At 39.4% G+C, this 19,249-nt stretch overlaps 2 protein-coding genes across 2 annotated transcripts in view; one reads left to right on the forward strand and one right to left on the reverse strand.

Annotated features, from left to right (window-relative positions):
• Positions 1-3,893: 3,893 nt before the first annotated feature.
• On the forward strand, positions 3,894-4,695 carry c15h3orf80 (chromosome 15 C3orf80 homolog). The gene has a single exon (XM_087795920.1). The coding sequence runs from the start codon at positions 3,894-3,896 to the stop codon at positions 4,527-4,529; it is 636 nt and encodes a 211-aa protein (XP_087652046.1). The 3' UTR covers positions 4,530-4,695.
• A 2,901-nt stretch (positions 4,696-7,596) lies between these two features.
• ift80 (intraflagellar transport 80 homolog (Chlamydomonas)) overlaps positions 7,597-19,249 on the reverse strand; it is a 34,911-nt gene continuing 23,258 nt past the window's right edge. The window contains exons 9-20 of the mRNA XM_087795952.1: positions 16,076-16,255; positions 15,205-15,323; positions 14,178-14,252; positions 13,660-13,823; positions 13,525-13,589; positions 12,423-12,558; positions 12,092-12,239; positions 10,637-10,808; positions 9,812-9,901; positions 9,568-9,740; positions 8,025-8,148; positions 7,597-7,770 (exon numbers count right to left, since the gene is read on the reverse strand). Coding sequence (XP_087652078.1) covers positions 7,669-7,770; positions 8,025-8,148; positions 9,568-9,740; positions 9,812-9,901; positions 10,637-10,808; positions 12,092-12,239; positions 12,423-12,558; positions 13,525-13,589; positions 13,660-13,823; positions 14,178-14,252; positions 15,205-15,323; positions 16,076-16,255 — 1,548 coding nt within the window. The 3' untranslated portion in view covers positions 7,597-7,668. The remainder of the gene's footprint in view (positions 7,771-8,024; positions 8,149-9,567; positions 9,741-9,811; positions 9,902-10,636; positions 10,809-12,091; positions 12,240-12,422; positions 12,559-13,524; positions 13,590-13,659; positions 13,824-14,177; positions 14,253-15,204; positions 15,324-16,075; positions 16,256-19,249) is intronic.

The following is a 19,249-nucleotide window of genomic DNA, read 5'->3' on the forward strand; positions in this document are numbered from 1 at the left end:
ACGTAATAACCGTGACATTGACTGGGTGGCCGTCCGCACATCTCCACACGAAAAATGAAAGCAGCCATTCATCTTTACACGCAGCCGATCGCTCCTTTAAGACTGAATTATTCCGTCGAACAAAAGAAACCTTTGTGGCGTACATGTATTACAGTGATTCACTCGTCAGATTTATACATTTTCCTGCTTCTGCAGTGGAATCAAGACTGTGAATTGACCATTTCAGACTTGTACACCCCCCCCCTCAAAAAAAATGCACTTAACAATCACCTTGATGCTGCACTTAAGATATTTAAAGCTTCCATTAAAAATAGCCTCCGTTCCCAAAACACATCAATAAGCTCCAGACCGGGAGACAGAAATGCTGGGAAAGACCTGTGTCTAAAAAACTGGCCCGAAACCAGTTGTTGAGCCGCTGCTGCTCTATTGATTGTGTATTTGTTTATCTGGTTAGAAGAAAAGCTCATGTTTCTCAAGAGTACAGAGAGAAACACAATGCCACGTAGATTGGATTGGAGGAGGCAGTGTGACTCTCCACTAATAACATTTGCCGTGTTATCGTGCATTAGCGCTTATTCGCAGAAAAGGGAACGACCGGAAAAAGATCAAATGCCGGAGAAAAGGATCAATGTTGGGAATATTTGAACAGTTTGTATCTCGTTTTTCTTTGGCTTTTTCCTCGCGGTCACAAACCGGTCGACTCGAATATTCACAGGTTTGAAGTCAAATTTAAAAAAGTCTCTTCACGGAATATTATCAGAAAAGCGATCTCCAGCGTAAATTAACACGTTGGGTGTAGTGACTATCGTTTTAAACTGCAGCTTTAGTTTTATGATGATGCTCCTGGGTTCTGCAGACACACGGCCCTCGGGGGTGACGCTGGGACTAATGTGAAGCCAGACACTCGTCTAATGGGGGCCATTACAGCCCACATGGATAGAACTATTCATTTTTTATGAGAGGGGCAGATCTGGCGGCGCCCTTCATCGGGGGAATCCACTCTCGCTGGTTGCATTTATTCAGGTTTCAGCAGGGAACGTTTAACAGACAGCGTGAACTCTGAGGTAGTCGCATGAGCATAAATATTCAAGTAAAGAAGAGTTTAAATGGAAACAACATCAATCACAAGGATGGAGGTCGAGAACCCATCCAGGTGCAGGCAGGAGGAAAGGTTCTATCAAAAGATTCTGGCTACTCATTGTTTGGCGTCATCTTCAGGCTTGACCAAGAATTTTGACTTGATCAGGATTGTGGAAAACAAAAGCAATATTGTTATGTTATGAGATGAAATTTGTTGAGGTCAAGTGATGCATGAATTGGAAGAAAAGCACTAAGAAACTTCACACTTCTGCCAAGGGCCTAATTTCACAAAAAAATTATCCATAAGAGGGATTTTCAGAGCAATTAGTAATATAGAGGTATATTTGTTTCTTTATTAATCAATCAAAAAACTATTTAAAATAAATAAAAAAGTTACTTTAATCAAAATAATGTTTGGGATTTGTTTTTTGATCGAAGGCAATTTTTTTAATGGAAAATACATATATTTTTAAATATGTATTTTGATTGAAGAAACCTTTTTTGATTGAATAATAAAGAAACAAGTCTACAACAAATAAAATCAAGTTTAAGTTTCATAGATTCTTCCAAGTCAGAAATTCCTTAACCAAAATTTTAATTGTTACCTCAGGGTCAAGGTGACCCAAAGGCTGCACAGAGGGTTTAAAAAGCTAAAAGTAGCAAAACATATCTAAATGTATAAAGGTATGAAACAATCTTTACATGCAATAAATATATATAGAAGTGATGGTAAAAAGGGAAAAATTGGGGTTTATTGATCACAAAGGTGAGATGACAAGGTCAAATACATGGCGGGGGTTCAGTTGGAAGAATCTTGTAAGATTTTTTGTCACGTCTTCTTGGGCTGAGATCTACACTTTTTGGTGTAAATTCCCTCTTAAAAGGTGAAAGATGAACCTGGGTGACTTGACTATAGAAAACTGGAACAACGGAGGGAAGAAAGTGCTTTGCATACTGTTGGCAGCAAGTAAAAAATGGATCACAAGAAAGTGGTTTAAAGTCAAATCACCCAAAACTGAGGAATGGATCTACAGGATGGAGAAGTTGTCGTTGGCAATTTTTGGAATGAAAAGTTTTACAAGATGTGGAGCAAATAGACAGAGTAAGTCAAACCTGCTAGAGATTATTTCATCCAAGGATTTCATTTGGAAATCTCCAAAGCCCCCCACATTTGGGAACCCTTCATATTGCATCTTAAAGCCATGCCAGGCTGAGAGTGATTAGTTTTATATTTACAACCATTAGAACCTTATTTTGTATTAATTTGTTTTACTGTTGCATTCCCTTTGTGTTCACTTTTTAATTATTTTTTATTTGGTCATTTGTATTATATTTGTTGGTGCTTGGTTCTGTGATTCTATTGCTGATTTTGTCTATCTTGTTTTATTATTTTATTGATTTTCTGGAACTACTGTTGTGATATCAGTTTTATCTTGCCCTTTAAAGTATATACTTTATTGAATATTGTTTTGATTGTTTAAGCGCTTTGTGACCCTGGTCCGGAAAAGCGCTGTATAAATAAAAATGACTTACTTACTTACTTATATTTACTGGCACCACAAAAAAAATCTATGTTGTGTTTACAACACTGGAGATAAAAGTTCAGAATCATTTGTTAATGTATACCTTTTTTTGTGTCATAGACATATGTAAATATATTATAATTTCTTGTTTCAAAATGTCATTTAAAGTAAGTAAGTAAGTAAGTCATTTTTATTTGTATAGCGCTTTTCCAGACCAGGGTCACAAAGCGCTTAAACAATCAAAACAATACTCAATAAAGTATATACTTTAAAGGGCGAAATAAAACTGATAACACAACAGGAGTTCCAGAAAATCAAGAAAAGCCTGAACAAATAGAAACGTCTTAAGATGTTTCTTGAAGGAGTCAGTAGATCCATCAAGCGCAAAGAGAATAAGAATAAGAATAAGAATAATAATAATAAGCTCGTTTAAAGAAAAGGAAAATGTACGAAATAAGAGACTTTAAATTACATTTTGAAACAAGAAATTTAAATATTTTTACATATATCAATGATACAGAAACGTATACATTAAGAAATGATTCTGTATTTGTTATTTTTACACGATTTCACATTTGTTTCAGAAACTTTTATTTCCTGTGTTGTAAACACAACATAGAATTTTTTTTTTGGTGCCAGTAAATATAAGTAAGTAAGTAAGTAATTTTTATTTATATAGCGCATTTCCAGACCAGGGTCACAAAGCGCTTAAACAATCAAAACTATATTCAATAAAGTATATTCTATTAAGATCAAGATAAAACTGATAACACAACAGGAGTTCCAGAAAATCAAGGAAAAGCCTGAACAAATAAAAACGTCTTCAGATGTTTCTTAAAGGAGTCAGTAGATCCATCAAGCGCAAAGAGAGAAGAAGATCCTTCCAAAGCTTAGGAGCAACAGCCTGAACATATTTCTCTCCTCTCTTATTTCGTACATTTTTCTTTTCTTAAAACGAGCTTATTATAACTCACAAAATGATTAATAATAATACGAGTTTAGTTCATTTTTCGACATATTTTCTTCTCAGGAAAGCAAGAGTGTCTTCCTCTCATCCCTGACTATAGATTATCGGTCACGGGGTGGGATGTGACACCGTCGCGGGGTTGTCTCATGATGTAACACCAGTCATCTCCAGAACCTCCAGCAGCAGCAGCAGCAGCAGCAGACTGGTCTTCCTCAGCGGGGGGGAGGGTCACAGAGAGAGAGAGAGAGAGACCGGAACATCTGGAACACCTGGGTGACACCACCACCCCCCCCTCCCTCCCTCTCCCTCCACGGAGATCCACGATGATGCCGGGCGGCTGCGGAGCGTCCACGGGCACCGTGATCTCGGCGTGTCTGGTGTCGGTGGTGGAGGCTCTGAGGACCTGCGGGGAGGTCCAGTGCGCGGAGGGTCAGCAGTGCTGCCCGCCCAGCACCGCCGGGAACGGCAGCAGCGGCGTGGTCCCCGCGGTGCGCTGCTGCAAGCTCCCCATCCACATCTTCTTCGACAACGTGGGCTGGTTCGCGCGCAAACTCTCCGGGATCCTCATCCTGCTGCTCCTCTTCGCCATGGGCTACTTCATCCAGAGGATCATCTGCCCGCGGCCGCGCCGGCACCAGAACCACGAGCACCAGAACCACGAGCCCTCCTCCCTCTTCCACCACGGACACGCGTCCGCGTCCCAGGACTCCCTGCTGGACCGGTACCCCGAGTACTCCCTGGGAGGAGACCTGGGGTCCTCCCCGAACCTGCCGGCCTACGACGAGGTGAAGTACCTGCCCACCTACGAGGAGAGCATGCAGGAGATGAGCAGGGACCGCTCGGATGAGAACCTGCTGGCCGAGGACCAGAGGGGGGGCGCGGGGCGGCAGCAGAGGCGGGCGGCTCTGGAGGTCTCGGGCCAGCAGCAGAGCCCAAGGACGTCTCGGAACTCTGTCTGAGACAGACGCCCCCCCCCTCACAGACCCCCCTCTCTTGGAGACACTATTTGCTTCTTCACCAAGAGGTAGAAACTCAAGTGCAATTATAATCCTGAATGTTGAGAATAAAAAAAAAGTCTGGAAAAGAATAATCGGTGTTTTTTCACCAGCAGGATTATGTTTCCTTTTGTGTGTCACTGAACGAAAAGGACTGAGATTATAGAATGCGAGACCAGCTGCTTTGTGTTTTTGTCTGCTGCTGAATCCCATTAAGTTAAGAGCCAGAGACTCGATTTTAAGTGACACCGTGACCGTTATTGCCATTAAACTCTGAGGCAAAAAAAAAGATCATCGAAAAGGAATCACATTTCTGTGCGTGTGTGTAAGTGTAGGTGTATGTGTGTGTGTGTGTGTGTGTGTGTGTGTGCGTAGTTGTGCGTTTGTGTGTGTATCTTTCTGTGTGTATATATGTGTGTATGTGTGTGTGTATAAGTTTGTGTGTCTGTGTTTGTGCGTGTGTAGGTGTGTGTGTGTATGTATGTAGGTGTATTTGTGTGTGTGTGTCTGTGTGAGTGTGCATAGTTGTGCGTTTGTGTGTGTATCTTTCTGTGTGTATGTGTGTGTTTGTGTGTTTATAAGTTTGTGTGTCTGTGTTTGTGCGTGTGTAGGTGGATGTGTGTGTGTGTGTCGACTATTATAATGGAGCAAAAAAAAAAATCCTTCAACTATCTTTAATTAACTTCTAATCCCTTAAAATATACATTTTGATTTTAATTGAAGGGATCTAATTAATGCATTGATTATTTTTTTAGGATCAAAATCATTTGTTGAATTGCTGGGATCTATTTTTCCTTAATTAACTATAGTCTTACTTCAACTGTATAGTGTCTTGAGATAACTTACAGATAAGACACTTTAAATAAAATTGAATTGAATTGAAACCTTTCTTTAAAAATTAATGACTGGAAAAGAAACTGGATCTTTTTACATATTGAGTCATGATTAAGGGAGAGTAAGAAACTCAAAGAGAACATAATGATGCCCATCATTAAAACTTTGTACGGTTCAAATATGTTTATATTTAGTCGGAACACAGTGTCCCGTCTTGATCCTCTGGTACCATCACAAAACATCTGGTGTCCCTCTGGACCCAAACACCCCTGTGTGGTTTTGCAGAACCTTCAGACCGAGAGCATGAAGACGTCCACTAACGCTGCAGACCTCCTGAAAAACAGCTTAAAAAAAAATCAACCTTTATTATAAAGTTTTTGCTGTTGTCGTGGTGATTAAAACGGTCCGACACCACGTGTTATTCGAGTTTCTATGAGACGCTGTCTTTATACTTTATCGACCTTCGCCATCAGAAGCTTTACTTTATCTTTGATTCATTTTCAGCGAGTGCCTCGTGTGAACAATTCACAGATGATATTTTGTTAGGCTTTAAATCAGCCGCTATCGCTACTCTATCTACACAATGCAACTTTTATAAATAGAGTCCTCCGCTGGAGCTCCTAACATAATGTCTGAGTGGAAATTGTGGTGTCCTGTGTAATCCAATACGTGCAGGCCATGAAGGCAGAGTGAGCGGTGAGCACTGATGGCTTTCCTGTCCACAGTCAAATTTGTGGGCGGTTGGAGTTTGCACTTAAAAGCATCGAATCCATAAAAGCATTACACATCGGAAAATGCCAGGGATGGGCAGACGAGCCGGAGCGAGTGACCCCCTAAGAAACGTCGGAGTGTGGAGCGTGTCCTGGTGGAACGGCGTCAGTGAAGATTTTGAGGAAGAAGTCGGCAGATGGACGAGCTGCGAACCCGATAGACAATCGCGTTCTTGAGACGAACGGACGATCCAGTTACCGTCTGGCAGGACCAGACGACAAATAAACTTGAAAAGGTCAAATCGTTGCAAATTATCTTTCCCATGAATTCCACATTCAAACTGGACGACAGTCGCTCGGCTGCTTGTTGTGATGAATATTTGTTGATTTAAAAAAGATCAGGTTCTTCAATTAAAGCCTGTTTTTCATTGTCGGAACACACAAGACTTTGCTAAACCTTAACCTGAATTAACCTAACAGCCTTTTGTGTTTAAATATCTTGGTTTATCCAGTTGTCAGGAGACCATAATAAGTCCAATGCAAAAAAACGCAAAAAAGACAAATACCATCATTGTTGTGTATACAAACATGTGCTCTCATCCCACTTGTGACGCCAATTTTCAGAAGAAATTGTAGCATAATAAGACTGGAGATTGGTTACAATACATAATCAATTGTAACCAGAATGAAAAACAACGTATAGTTCAATGCCTTTGTTTTTGATGGCATTTTTGGGTCGACAATAAAATAGTTTAACATGCATTTAAAAAATAGTGACGGCTTTGATTCACAGCACTCTTATACCAAGTGTATTCATTTTTTAGTTGATTAATATAGATTTTTGAAATATTATATACGTTGATTCGTCCAACGTTGAATATCTTTTTATCCCTTGTGTTGTCTCAGGGTCAAGGTGACCCGAAGGCCTGTGAATAAATGTGTTTGTATCCATTGCGTTGTATCTGGGTCATATTGACCCCTATATAACACAAGGGATACCTCAAAGAGATTTGTTTAAGGGCCTTTGGGTAACCTTAACCCAGAGACAACACACAGGATACCTTAAACACATTCGCTTTGGGGCTTTTGGGTCGTATTGACCCTGAGATAAGACATATTTTATGTTAGAAATGTAGTTTTCCGGGTTTCGTTTAAGCAAAAGCACAGGTTATCCGACAAAACCTAAACGATACCCAACCCCAGTCTTGACCCTCAACTCTATTGTGGAAGAAAAACCTTCAAATGGTTCTCAAACACAAAGACATTTCATTCACATGAGCTTGACTGAAATGTTTTTTCTAAGCTTATACTCTTCACACCAGGGCTGGACAAGGATGTTAACTAGATGATATATAGATGGTTGTGAGGGGCCGTCAAGACAAAAGAAGGAGGGAATAAAGAAAAGCTTTCACTGGAAAATATTTTAAAAAAATACTCAAACAAGGCAGACATTTGAAAACAAAACAATGTTTAGTATCAATATATAAACAGAACACTTTCTCATACAAGCTTAATTTTACACTAATATTTTTATAATCTAAAAAAAGGCCCCTGAAGACTTAGCGTCGTGAGGCCACACTTCCTCGGACTGCCGCTTTCTCCCGCTCCTGAGACAACTCCAGCTCTATCTTCGCCTGGATCTTCTCCCAATCCACCTCCACCTGCCAGAGAGAAGAATGTTGAAGTCACTATACTGATCACGTTAATAAAACTTACAGATATTCATGTGATGAAGGAGCCAAACATGAGGGTAACTTATGGACACAGAAGGAAAACGTTAAAGGTAAGAAGAAGTAGGTGATCTCCTGCAGCACTTCCTGGAACACACTCAGATGCTTAAGTGCACAGTATATGGTTGATGTTCAAGTGCTGCATCGATTCATGTCAGGTATATAAAAGTGCAGCTCGAACTCACCCCCACAGAGTACTTGAGGAAAGTCTTGTTGGTCTCTTTTCTTCCAAACCTCTGGAGAAACCTCTCCCTGTAGGCCAGGACTGTGTCGACGTGAGTCTTGTGCTTCACGGCCAGTTCAAGGGCCCTGAAGACATGAAGTACAGATCCATCATTGAGATGAATCAATGGTCAGGATTAATCCAATTACATTTTTATGAATCTATCTCCAGCTGAGATGAGTCATGGAAAGCAGGTTTAAGGCATGAATACTGAAGCTACTTTTGCACAACTCACAGCCCATCTTTCCAAACACTAAGTGTTATTTTATTTATTTAAAGGTGGAAATAAATAATTAACTGTAGAGGGGTGAACCAGGAAGTTATCAATGTAAGCCGTAAAATCCCATGGAATTCCCATCCTTTGAGGTTTACTCTCTAAGGTCGGATTTGTCGCCCTCAACTTGTGTCGTGATTGGTTGTAATGTTTATTCTAACGACAAAATTGGTTCAAGTTGAAAAATCTCTCAATTTTAAAAGTCAACTCTCGGGGCGTAACTAGGACAAACTTTTAATCGCGATTAATCATAAATAATGTACTGCGACCCTTAATTAATCGATTAATCTGACTTAAATATTCCGAACCAGACCTTTCAAACTCAAGGCACGGAGGCCAAATTCAGTCCGCCAAGTCATTTTACGTGGCCCGCAGGATGGTCGGCTCATCATCAAGGTAGATAAGGAGGAAAACAAGTGTTTAAGATAAGATGTCAAGAACCCACCAAGACAAGACAGTCAGACTCACACACTTCCTGTTAAGGTTCGTACAAAACTCTCTTTTCATTTAAGTATTTACATTAGAAAATGGACTTAAACCCACCCACTGAAAACTATTTTTTTAAAGAGATGAAATCTAGATAACCAATCACATCAGAGTGGGCGTGGTTATGGTCAAGCATCACGGTTTGTCACGACATGTCATTAATCCCAGAAGTCTCCACCTCCAAGGGACTCGTAGTATAAACAAAGCGGGGCGTGATTACAGCTGGCTGGAGGAGGAGTTAAGACCATTATTACATCGTAATGGACTTCGCTCTCGTAACCTCTCGTTCGCCCAGAGTTTAGACGGGGGAGAACTTTATAAAGTCATAAGTTCAAAACATGGTCATGATGAGGGACTTACTGCATTTTAGAGAGGAAGATTCAACATTCAGATCAGATAGACTTTGTTAATCAGTAAGGAGATTTTACATTACACAGCAACAAGAACAAAGTATAAATAAAAAGAACAAGTGCAAAAAAATAACAAAGCGCAGTATAAGAAAAAAAGATTAAATCAAAAAACACAAAGAAAACATCTAAATAATCGCATTAGCGAGTCAGGAGAGTAGACTTAGATTTATTAGGTTTCCAGTTCTGTTGGCCTTTCAGGACAGTTTGGTAAAGTTTTGTTCATTCAGCGAGGTAGACTTTCGCTCCTGGTATCATTAAGTTTGACGCTCCTGATCTACAATATTTGCCGACCATCACTTGCATTCACACACACAAAGAGTAACAAAGAGATGTACCTCTCCCAGCAGAAGAGATCGATGTTGACCTGGATGGCCTGGTAGACGAGTCCGGCCTGTAACAGCGTGGCCTCGGCCTCCAGCACTTGACCACTGAACATTAGCATGTGGGCCAGAGACGACTCCTTAGACGGCCTTTCTTGTATGTACTTGATGTACTGCACTCTCGGCAGCTGCCGATAAACAACACCAGCATGGGGTTAAAACTCTGCTTCTTAATACGATAAAAACTTTCAAATCTGACCTCTCCGATGGCAGCATAGGCCATCTCAGCCGTCTTGAGGTCTCTGCTGGCCATGGCCATGCCCGCCAGGCAGGCCCACAACGACTGGTCCTGCAGGAAAAAAAAGAGGCAACAGGAGTGTGTGAACATTACAGAAAAACAAAACGTATTTCGGTAATTAGACATGGTCTGTAGTTGAGTCAAGACACAAGAGTATGCTCTGTAAACAAATGTGTCACCACTTTGTTCTGTCAAAACAAGTCTCATCGTTAAACTGAAGCGCCAGATGTGCAGATCTCACTCCCTGGTCACCACCACTCCGTCGCTGCCTTTTCATCGCCGACACAAACAGTTTTAATCAGAGCAGAGAGTTGTCCTGCACTCCCGGGGGAACGGAATGTGAATAATCATCCGAATAAAACACACCATCGGATGATTTCGAGTTGAAATCCGCGCTCATCTTTGATGGTAATGACGTCTGCAATTCTTTGAATGGCCACAAGAGGCAGCAGACTGACGACCCCAGTTGTGTTTCTGAAGACACTCCTTGCTTTTGTTTTTGACGAAGCGACGAGGACAGAGTTAAAAGAGCGAACCCCGACACTTATGCAAGTGATTTTGTGTCTGGAAGCCGGATCCGGTAAATTGTGTGCCCCATCTAATTGAGGGCTAATTAAATCCAGTGGTTTGTTTTGTTCCTATAAACCCGTTGACTCACTTTTTCTTGTACAAACACACACGAGCGCGAGTGTGTCACACAATTACAAAATGTGCCGGGGTCACAGATTCTCGAATGACTTCACGCGCCGAATAAACTTTCAAGTTTTGTCACGAAGGACGACCTACTTTGGCCAACCGACAGAGGCGGAGAGCGTCGTCCCAGTGAGCCGAGGCGCTGTACTCGTGCAGGAGGGCCGGGTAGGGCGGCACGCTGCTGTACACCAGCGAGCCGTCGCCCTGGCGCAGCGTCACTTTGGTGCCCACGTAACCCACCACTTGTGGGGCTTTACTGAACTCGCTGAAAAAATCAAAAGGCAACATCAGTTAAAACTGAATCTCTGTCAACAACTTCATGTTTTTTAAGCGAGAACAATTATTTCCATGACCTTTAACCCCTCGGTTCAAGAACACAACTTTAATACGGTCTCACTCATCATCCACTCAGTGCTTATCAAAGAAATAGAAGGAAGAAACCCCAGGGATGTGAGTGACAGGCCACACCCTGAGCCGTGTGCACCAATCGACGAGCGAGGCTCGAATCGCTTCAAAAGTCAGCGGTCAGCAGATTACAGAGCGTGGATTGACCGCAGTCTTGTCATAACTCATACTTGCATCACATGCCAAACGTTTGGCGTTTGTGGCACGACCGTCTCAGGGAACGAACCTCAAAGTTTACCCCATGAAAATTAATGGGAGTCAGCCGACCGTGACTGTGTAAGCGGACCCCCTTTCTCCCTCTTCTTAGAACTAATTATAGATGATATTACATTTGAAACTCAATAAATGATATTACTAGTAATACTTTTCTCATCCCGTAAAAAGTTAATTTGAATAAAGTTAATTTCAAACTTTTTACAGACATATTTTCTCCATGCAAAATCTTCACACGTTATTTCATATTAAAAATTGTTATATTATACCCGAATACAATAAAATAACATTGTTATCTTATGTATCATCACATATTTTCATGATTTTATTAAAAGTATCTTTATTATGCATTATATCCTCATCACCTTTCACCATATTTCCTCTCATTATGGTCATTTGTTATTCCTTGTGTTGCCTCCAGGTCAAGGTGACCCGAAGTCCCGGAAACAAATGTGTTTGTGGTATCCCTTGTGTCGTCTCTGGGTCAAGGTGAAAGACACCTTAACCCAGAGACAACGAAAGGGATTAAAACAAATACATTTATTTTCAGGCCTTAGGGTCACCTTGACCCTGAGATAACACAATGGTTTAAACTATTAATATATAATAAAAATGTTTTAAAGCATCAGAGAAATGCAGGAAAAGTTGTAAAAAGAAAAAAGAAACTGCAGTTAAAAAAGGGCACTTTATACAATTTCTAAATTGTTAACAAGGTCCCGAAAAGGAGCAGGAAGAAAAAAGTACTTTTTATTATCCATCTCTGTTTAAAGCAATTAACTGCTGCGTCAAATAAAATGAGAGAAAATTATATTTTCTTCCAAAAAAAAACGCCCAAGTGAATAAATAGGCAGAGTTATAAAAAAAATAAAAAACTTTTAATGACAAAATGAGTTTCAACTAGTATTCGTTGGGAGGAGATCCTTACATTACCTGCTGTCTTTTGTGTACAACGTTTTTGGAAGCAGCTCCTTGTCGACGAACACGATGCCGGGGTAGTACCACACCGTCACCTGGTTGTCTTGGATACCGCAGAGGATGTTCGCTGAATCATTCCAGGCCACACTGTGAATCATGCTCCCTACAAGACACAACACATCATCAACTCCTGTGGGAAAAGAACCGCGATGATCTTGGTCGAGTGAGGCGCCGCAGGAAATGACCCGATGCAGCTGTCGAAGGATGTGACCTCATCAAACGGCGTCAGCGGCCTGGTTAGGATTCATTACATGTCTTGTGAATAATTGATCCGCGTCTTTCTTACCGATCTTGCAGATTTTAGCCCCTTTTCCAAGATGGCGGACCGAGGCCAAGTACAGGTCCCGGTTCTTGTCAGTCAAAGCGATTCTTCTCTCGGTTGCAGCTCCGCACTGATCCAGAGCTATTTCTGCCACTTCCAGCTACACGTCGAACACAACAACACAAAGAACAAGTTCAGAAATAGGATTCGACGAATGTAAATATGCCATTCTCTGTAGCCAAATATGAGTGAATAGTTTGAATCTATTCTTTTCAACGTGCTTTAACTTAAATACAGAGTTTGAAAAATAAAGAAAAATATTAAAAAAAATATATAGTGTTGAATATTACTATAGTACAATTAAAGATCAACTACATATATGTATTTAAAAAGAACAATCAACCAAATTTTTTTTTTTTTACGAAAAACTAGATAATAAGTAAGTAAGTAAGTAAGTAATTTTTATTTGTATAGTGCTTTTCCAGACCAGGGTCACAAAGCGCTTAAACAATCAAAACAAAATTCAATAAAGTATATACTTTAAAGGTCAAGATATGTAAATATGCCATTCTCTGTAGCCAAATATGAGTGAATAGTTTGAATCTATTCTTTTCAACGTGCTTTAACTTAAATACAGAGTTTGAAAAATATAGAATTTTTTTTTTTTTTTTAATATAGTGTTGAATATTACTATAGTACAATTAAAGATCAACTACATATATGTATTTAAAAAGAACAATCAACCAAATGTTTTTTTTTTTACGAAAAACTAGATAATAAGTAAGTAAGTAAGTAAGTCATTTTTATTTGTATAGTGCTTTTCCAGACCAGGGTCACAAAGCACTTAAACAATCAAAACAATACTCAATAAAGAATATACTTTAAAGATCAAGATAATACTGATAACACAACAGGAGTTCCAGAAAATCAAGGAAAAGCCTGAACAAATAATAAGGTGACATTTATATTCCTATATTGGAAGTTGGAAGAGATTTCTAAAACAATAACCAAAAATGGCCCAAATAAACAAGATAATTATTTATTAAAAAAAAAAAAATTCAATTCAGAAAGAAATGGACACGTCGATGTTTCCGTAGCCCATCATGCTTCTATTAAGCCGATGTACCTTGTGAGTCAGATGCTTCCCATCACCCAGAGCTTTGCCAGAGAGAGCGTCAAAGAGAAGGATGGCTGGAGAGAGTAGAACAAGTGAGCCACTAGAACCAGGACATTGAATCCAGGTCAGACTTTTTTCGTTGACCTCTTTCGTCCGTCTTGTCCCGGATGGCAACGGTGTCGTTGCTGAGAGAGACGCTCTGTGCGTTGAGGATGTCGGGTCTCATCCCGGGGAACTTGGGCGAGGAGATGAGACGGCCGTCGTAGGAGTACGTATACAAGCCGGCGCCGTCCACCAGGAGGAAGAGCCTGAAAATCATGGTGAGTCGTGAGGTAACTCAAGATAGCATCCGAACTAATGGAGACACACGAGCAGTTCATTATCAGCAGTGATTGCTAGTTGAAGCCATTTAACACTTCATCGTCGAGGAACTCTTGTCACGCTCAGCTGTGATTGGAGAATCTGTTTAGGCCCGGAATCAACAGCTCCAGATCTCCTGGTTATCAATTGAATTATCCTGAGCAGCGGAGCTCTCAGACTGATTGAATGAAGACGCTGAGTGCGAGCGTTCGATCACACTCGCCCACGTGTGTGTAATCCAACACTTGTTGAAACTGTAGTATCGAGCAGAGCCATCTAGATTACAGCGTCACTCGACTCACCTCTCCGCCTGCAGGAGGAGACTCGCTGTTCCCTCCTTCAGGTCGAAAATGAGTGGAGTGTTCCAGTTTTTTGTGCTGCAATGAAGAAAAAAAAGAATGTTATATAAAAAAATTGACAAAACGTGTCGCTCAAGGGATTAAACCTGCAGGATCTTAACCACTACAAAACCTGTGTAGTTTTAAACAATGGTGGATTAATAACTCAAAAGGAAGTTGATATATTTTAGTTTGTTTTATGAATTCATGGTTGTTTTTTTTTGCTAGTTTGGATGGTCTGGCTCTGATCTCTACTTTTGATCTGTCAAAATAAAAAAAAAGATTAGACGTGGGATTAACAACAGTTAAGATATTCAAGTTGTTAGGAAAAGATGTTTAGTTGTCAGTTTTCTATCTTTAGAAATGTCGTCAAGATGGTCATAATGAATCATTCGATACACGTGAAAAAAACTGGAAAAGTGAGAAAAAGCATAATAATGGAAAATAGAAAGATATGATCAAATATTTATAAAACCTACTGCGTTTAATTCATTTAAACTTCAACTAATGTGTTGATTTAATTGTGTCTTAAATAGATCTTGGATCTATTGTATCATCAGTATGTTTCTTTTTGTACAAAACTCTTTTCATTTAAATATTTACATTAGAAAATGATCTTAAGCCCCGTCCACTGAAAATACTTTGTTTTTCTGTAGATTCAATCTTGTTTACCATAACCACCACACCAACTCTGCTGTGATTGATCAATCAAAAATGTTTGTCACTGCGCGTAATCAATCGCGTAAGTCTCCACCACCAAGGGACTCGTTGTATAAACAAAGCGGGCGTGATTACAGCTGGCTGGAGGAGGAGTGATGCCATTATAATGTCATAAAGGCCTCCGCTCTCGTAACCTCTCGTTCGCCGAGATTTCAGATGGAGGAGAACTTTATAAAAATACAAGTTTAAAACATGGTCATGATGAAGGACTTACTGCATCTTGGAGAGGAAGACTTACACATTAGAAACATGTGAGTAAGTGAGTACTGACTTATACACGTAGCATTGCAGCGATGTAGCCACTACCAGGTGACCGTGCGCCAATGACGCTTTGATGACTCGATCTCTGAATTCCAATACATCCACCGCATCATTCATCACATCCCGCACCTGAAAAAAAAAGGTACAGGAAAAAGTTACATTGTTTAAACACATTCAAGACAAACTCTTCAAGCAGGGAAATCATACGTAAGCAATTGCTACAGCACGCGGCGTGTGCGCTGCTCACAGCTTCATTTTTCAGCAACATAGATAAATAACCCCCCCGCCCCCCTCTCCCAGCCCCCCCTTTCAATGAATGAAAGGACTTTTTTTTCCAGCACCAGGTGAAAGGTGTGGTTATTTTTACAGCTTTACAAATCTTCCTCCTCTGCCCCCTCAGGCAATTTAACATGCAACACAACCAGGAATTAAAAAAAAACATTTGACCGCGAGGTGGTAAATTTAGCTTGCTGATTCATAAACCACTGGCAGATGTGCATGTTGAAACACAAGTGTAAAAGGGAGAGGTGATGGAAAAAAAGGGATAAAAATAAATTGCATTTGTTCACAAACTTGGGTAGAGATGCCCATGAATGATGCTTTATCGTGTGTCTTCACTTACATGCTCGTATGTCAGGGAATGTGCTGTATATTTAAACGCTGGGGTGTGTAAATGCTGCTTGTGGTCGAGTTGAAACAGTACATAATGGTGGAGAGTGGGAGTCGGCAACACAGACTGGTCATTGTCACTGGCTGGCACAGTGTTCACATGAAATATATGGTCACGCACTCTGGCCTGGAACATTATTTGTGCATCATAAAACACATAAATACACACGAGTTGTCGGGCCAATCGCTGCGGTGAGTTGCTATCCCAGTACCTGCATGGTTCTTCTCTTCGTTAGGGTGACTATGAAGTTCTTCCATTCCCAGTGCTGCTCCACCACATGGGCGAAAATCACATGACCGTTTCCACAGGCGCCTGCCAACTGGGTGCCATCTGCAGACCAGGCCAGGCTGAACACGCTGCCCGTGTTGGGTTTCTCCAGGGCGTACGACCACTGAGACCGAGGATTAGAAGCAGAGAGAGGGTTAAAAATCAAACATAAGAAAGTACTTTTAATCATTTGCTTCGTGGATATCTGCCAAGAGAGGTGAGAAGACACCACCAGATGTGACACAAAACATTCACAGTATCAATGTCGCTTCCTTTTGTTAGCTCAAAAAACCCATGCTGTTAGACCAGCCACCATTAAATTACTAGAGGAATATATGAAAAGTTGCGTAGAACTAGTTCTTTAATTAAGGATAGAAAAATGAGGTAAAAGCTAAATAAAAACACAATTATTTTAGTCTGCAGTTTAGGGATTGCCAGTAGAAAAAAAATAGAAAAAAAGTTGGAAAAAGAATCGTTAAAAAATAGAAATGATGATTTAATTTTCATTATATATGGTTCAGAAAACAAACATTACATGGCTTAGCATAAAACCCGATAATGAAATAACTAAGTTATTAAAAAAAGATGTTTATTGTCAAGTTAAATAAGACAATTAATAAAAAGGGGTAATTCAATCTTCATATAAAGATATATAGTAATGAAGTACATTTGAAATTGTGTTAAATGCGTAATAAATAAAAAAATAATGAATTAAATAAACTTGAAAAAGTCAGAACAATTCACATTTCACATTTTGAGAGTGATGGATTCATTAAAACAGCGATAGCCTAAAAAAAAAGTTGGTAAAAAGAAAAAGGATATTAATCGTCAAAAAGTCCCTCTTATAATGTTGGAGTCGTCTTGCTTATTTGTGCTAGTTTCCTGGTTTATTTTTTGAGTTAACTGGGTGAAAAACAAATCTTTGACTTGCTAATGGTCACAAGCTAATGTTACTTCACAAAAATCATTAGCCATACATACATTTTTCTTTAAATAAAACACCTTCAAGACAGTAAAGATCATCATAACTGAACATTTATCCATTTTATTTTTTATTTCTGTGTGGGTCAGGATAGTTGGGCACAACAAGAATCTGACCTAGAAGATGCACATTTGTCTTTATCTCCAAGTATGAACCTGACCAGAGTGAGTTCTAGTCATGATGTGGTTCCTCAGAGGTCAAAGGATTCTTTAGTAAACGGACAACAATCACATCAACATAGCTTATGCACTCACATATATGAACACCCGCTAGCTTTTCAATGCGTGAGAAAAGTTTTCTGGCAAGAAAAAGCAGAAAAAAAAATCATTAATTTGAGGTCGCCCCCCCTCCTGGGTAAAAAAAATGATCTAACAGGCATTTGATGGCCAAAAAAAACGATCCGCTGCCAGATTTAAGTTCAAGAAGAATGAATATGTTCTGAGTGAGGATGGAAAGCCCATAAGAACAAAAAGTCGAGCAGAAAGCTTTAATGTGATGAGGCAATTGGATGCTGAATAAATACGGAGCTAGCCAAGTTGCTATCATATTAGTAGCTCTTAAATTACCAACACAATAACTTTTAGAAACCGAGTTCACAGCAACAGTGTTCGAGGCTGAGAGCGGATTTATCACGTCTCGGTGTTTGTAACATTTAGGAGGGAATTTATCAATCCGTCAAATACATTTTTAAAGTAAAAATTGCAACACAAAAACATTAAACTGAAATCTACAGGTCAATTGTGAAATACATAAGTTGTACGTTTTTGCCACTGACTGGCCACCATGGGTGTGTATTGGCAAGGATATGACAACATGATATGTATTACGATACAATATATAGTGATACTGTAGGAAGTATGGTTTTAAAAGGTAGCCAAACTCAAAAAGGTATTGATGCTAAAATGTTGTATCCAGACACAATCTTTTTTTAAAGTATCGATAGCATCTAATTGTCGTTTTTTTTACATGATTTATTTATTTTCCGCACTTCCTCAGACCTGAAACCTTTTACCATAGTTGCAGTTTTTTACTTTCTAACTTTAACGTGTGGTTCTGTAAATAGATGCATGTTGTAATAGAGTTTTCTTTTGCTTTTTTCCGTGTTAATAAAATGTTTGTTTTAAATTCGGCTGTCTTTTTTTTCCTTATGGTATTAAAAAATGGTATCGAGTATCGAATATTGAGTTGAAAATGTTAGTATGATGACAACCCTGGTAGTTACAAGGATATATTTGTAGTAATTCACGAGTATTTGACTCTAGTGTTGCAGAATATACAGACCACATGACTCTTCATTAAGTCGTAACTGCTTTCATTTGTTGAAACCAAAATATGTCCAAACATCAGCTTTAAAAACAGATAGAGTAGACTGTATCCTCTCGTCCTCAGTCGTCGCTGGGATATTGCGGGCTTACATTGATCCTTAAGCTGCGGAGGACGTAAGTAGTGCTATCTAGTGGTTGGAAGTTCAATTGCAACACAAAAATAAACACAGACCGTTCACATTTGTATGATGATTGAAAATGTTAAAAAATATATATAATTTTTGTGTTTTATTTCATACACTATTGAATTAAAATAGAAAAGAAGTATGATAAAAAATAAAATATAAAAAAAGGGTAAATATTGATAAATATTGTGAATAAAATGTCACGTAATTTAAGTTTACTGATATTTTCCAACACAAACAATACTTGTTTCCTCTGTACTACCAAGTGTCAACGTTATCTCGTGTCAGTCAGTTATGTTCCGTCAGTAAAATTTTGGGGCTAAATTGTGAGAGACACATTTATGTCAGGTGTTTCTAGGTGAGTGCTGCAAATCACTGTCATAACTAGTTGTTTGTTTTTTTTTACATACAAGTTGAATGTTTTTAACAATAGAAATGATCAGAGAAGATAACAACAAAACCGCAATGATACCAAGTATCAGCACCGATCGCTACTCACAGGTCTTATAGCATCACATGCAAAGGAAATTATGCGATTTTTAGTATGTTTTAAATGACTGTTAAAATATGTTTTGAGCATTTTTAATATCTATTTCAAGGCTACGTGAAATGGCTTGATGGACTTTGACACGCATATTATTATATAGAACGTTAAATTCATCTTAAATGAATGATTAAGAAAACAT

This window comes from Callionymus lyra, chromosome 7 (genome assembly GCF_982586985.1).
Source record: "Callionymus lyra chromosome 7, fCalLyr1.hap1.1, whole genome shotgun sequence".
Lineage (NCBI taxonomy): Eukaryota > Metazoa > Chordata > Actinopteri > Syngnathiformes > Callionymidae > Callionymus > Callionymus lyra.

What these genes read in the sequence shown, in the direction of transcription:
- c15h3orf80 (XM_087795920.1), top strand. Translation starts at nt 3,894, where the DNA reads ATGATGCCGGGCGGCTGCGGAGCGTCCACGGGCACCGTGATCTCGGCG.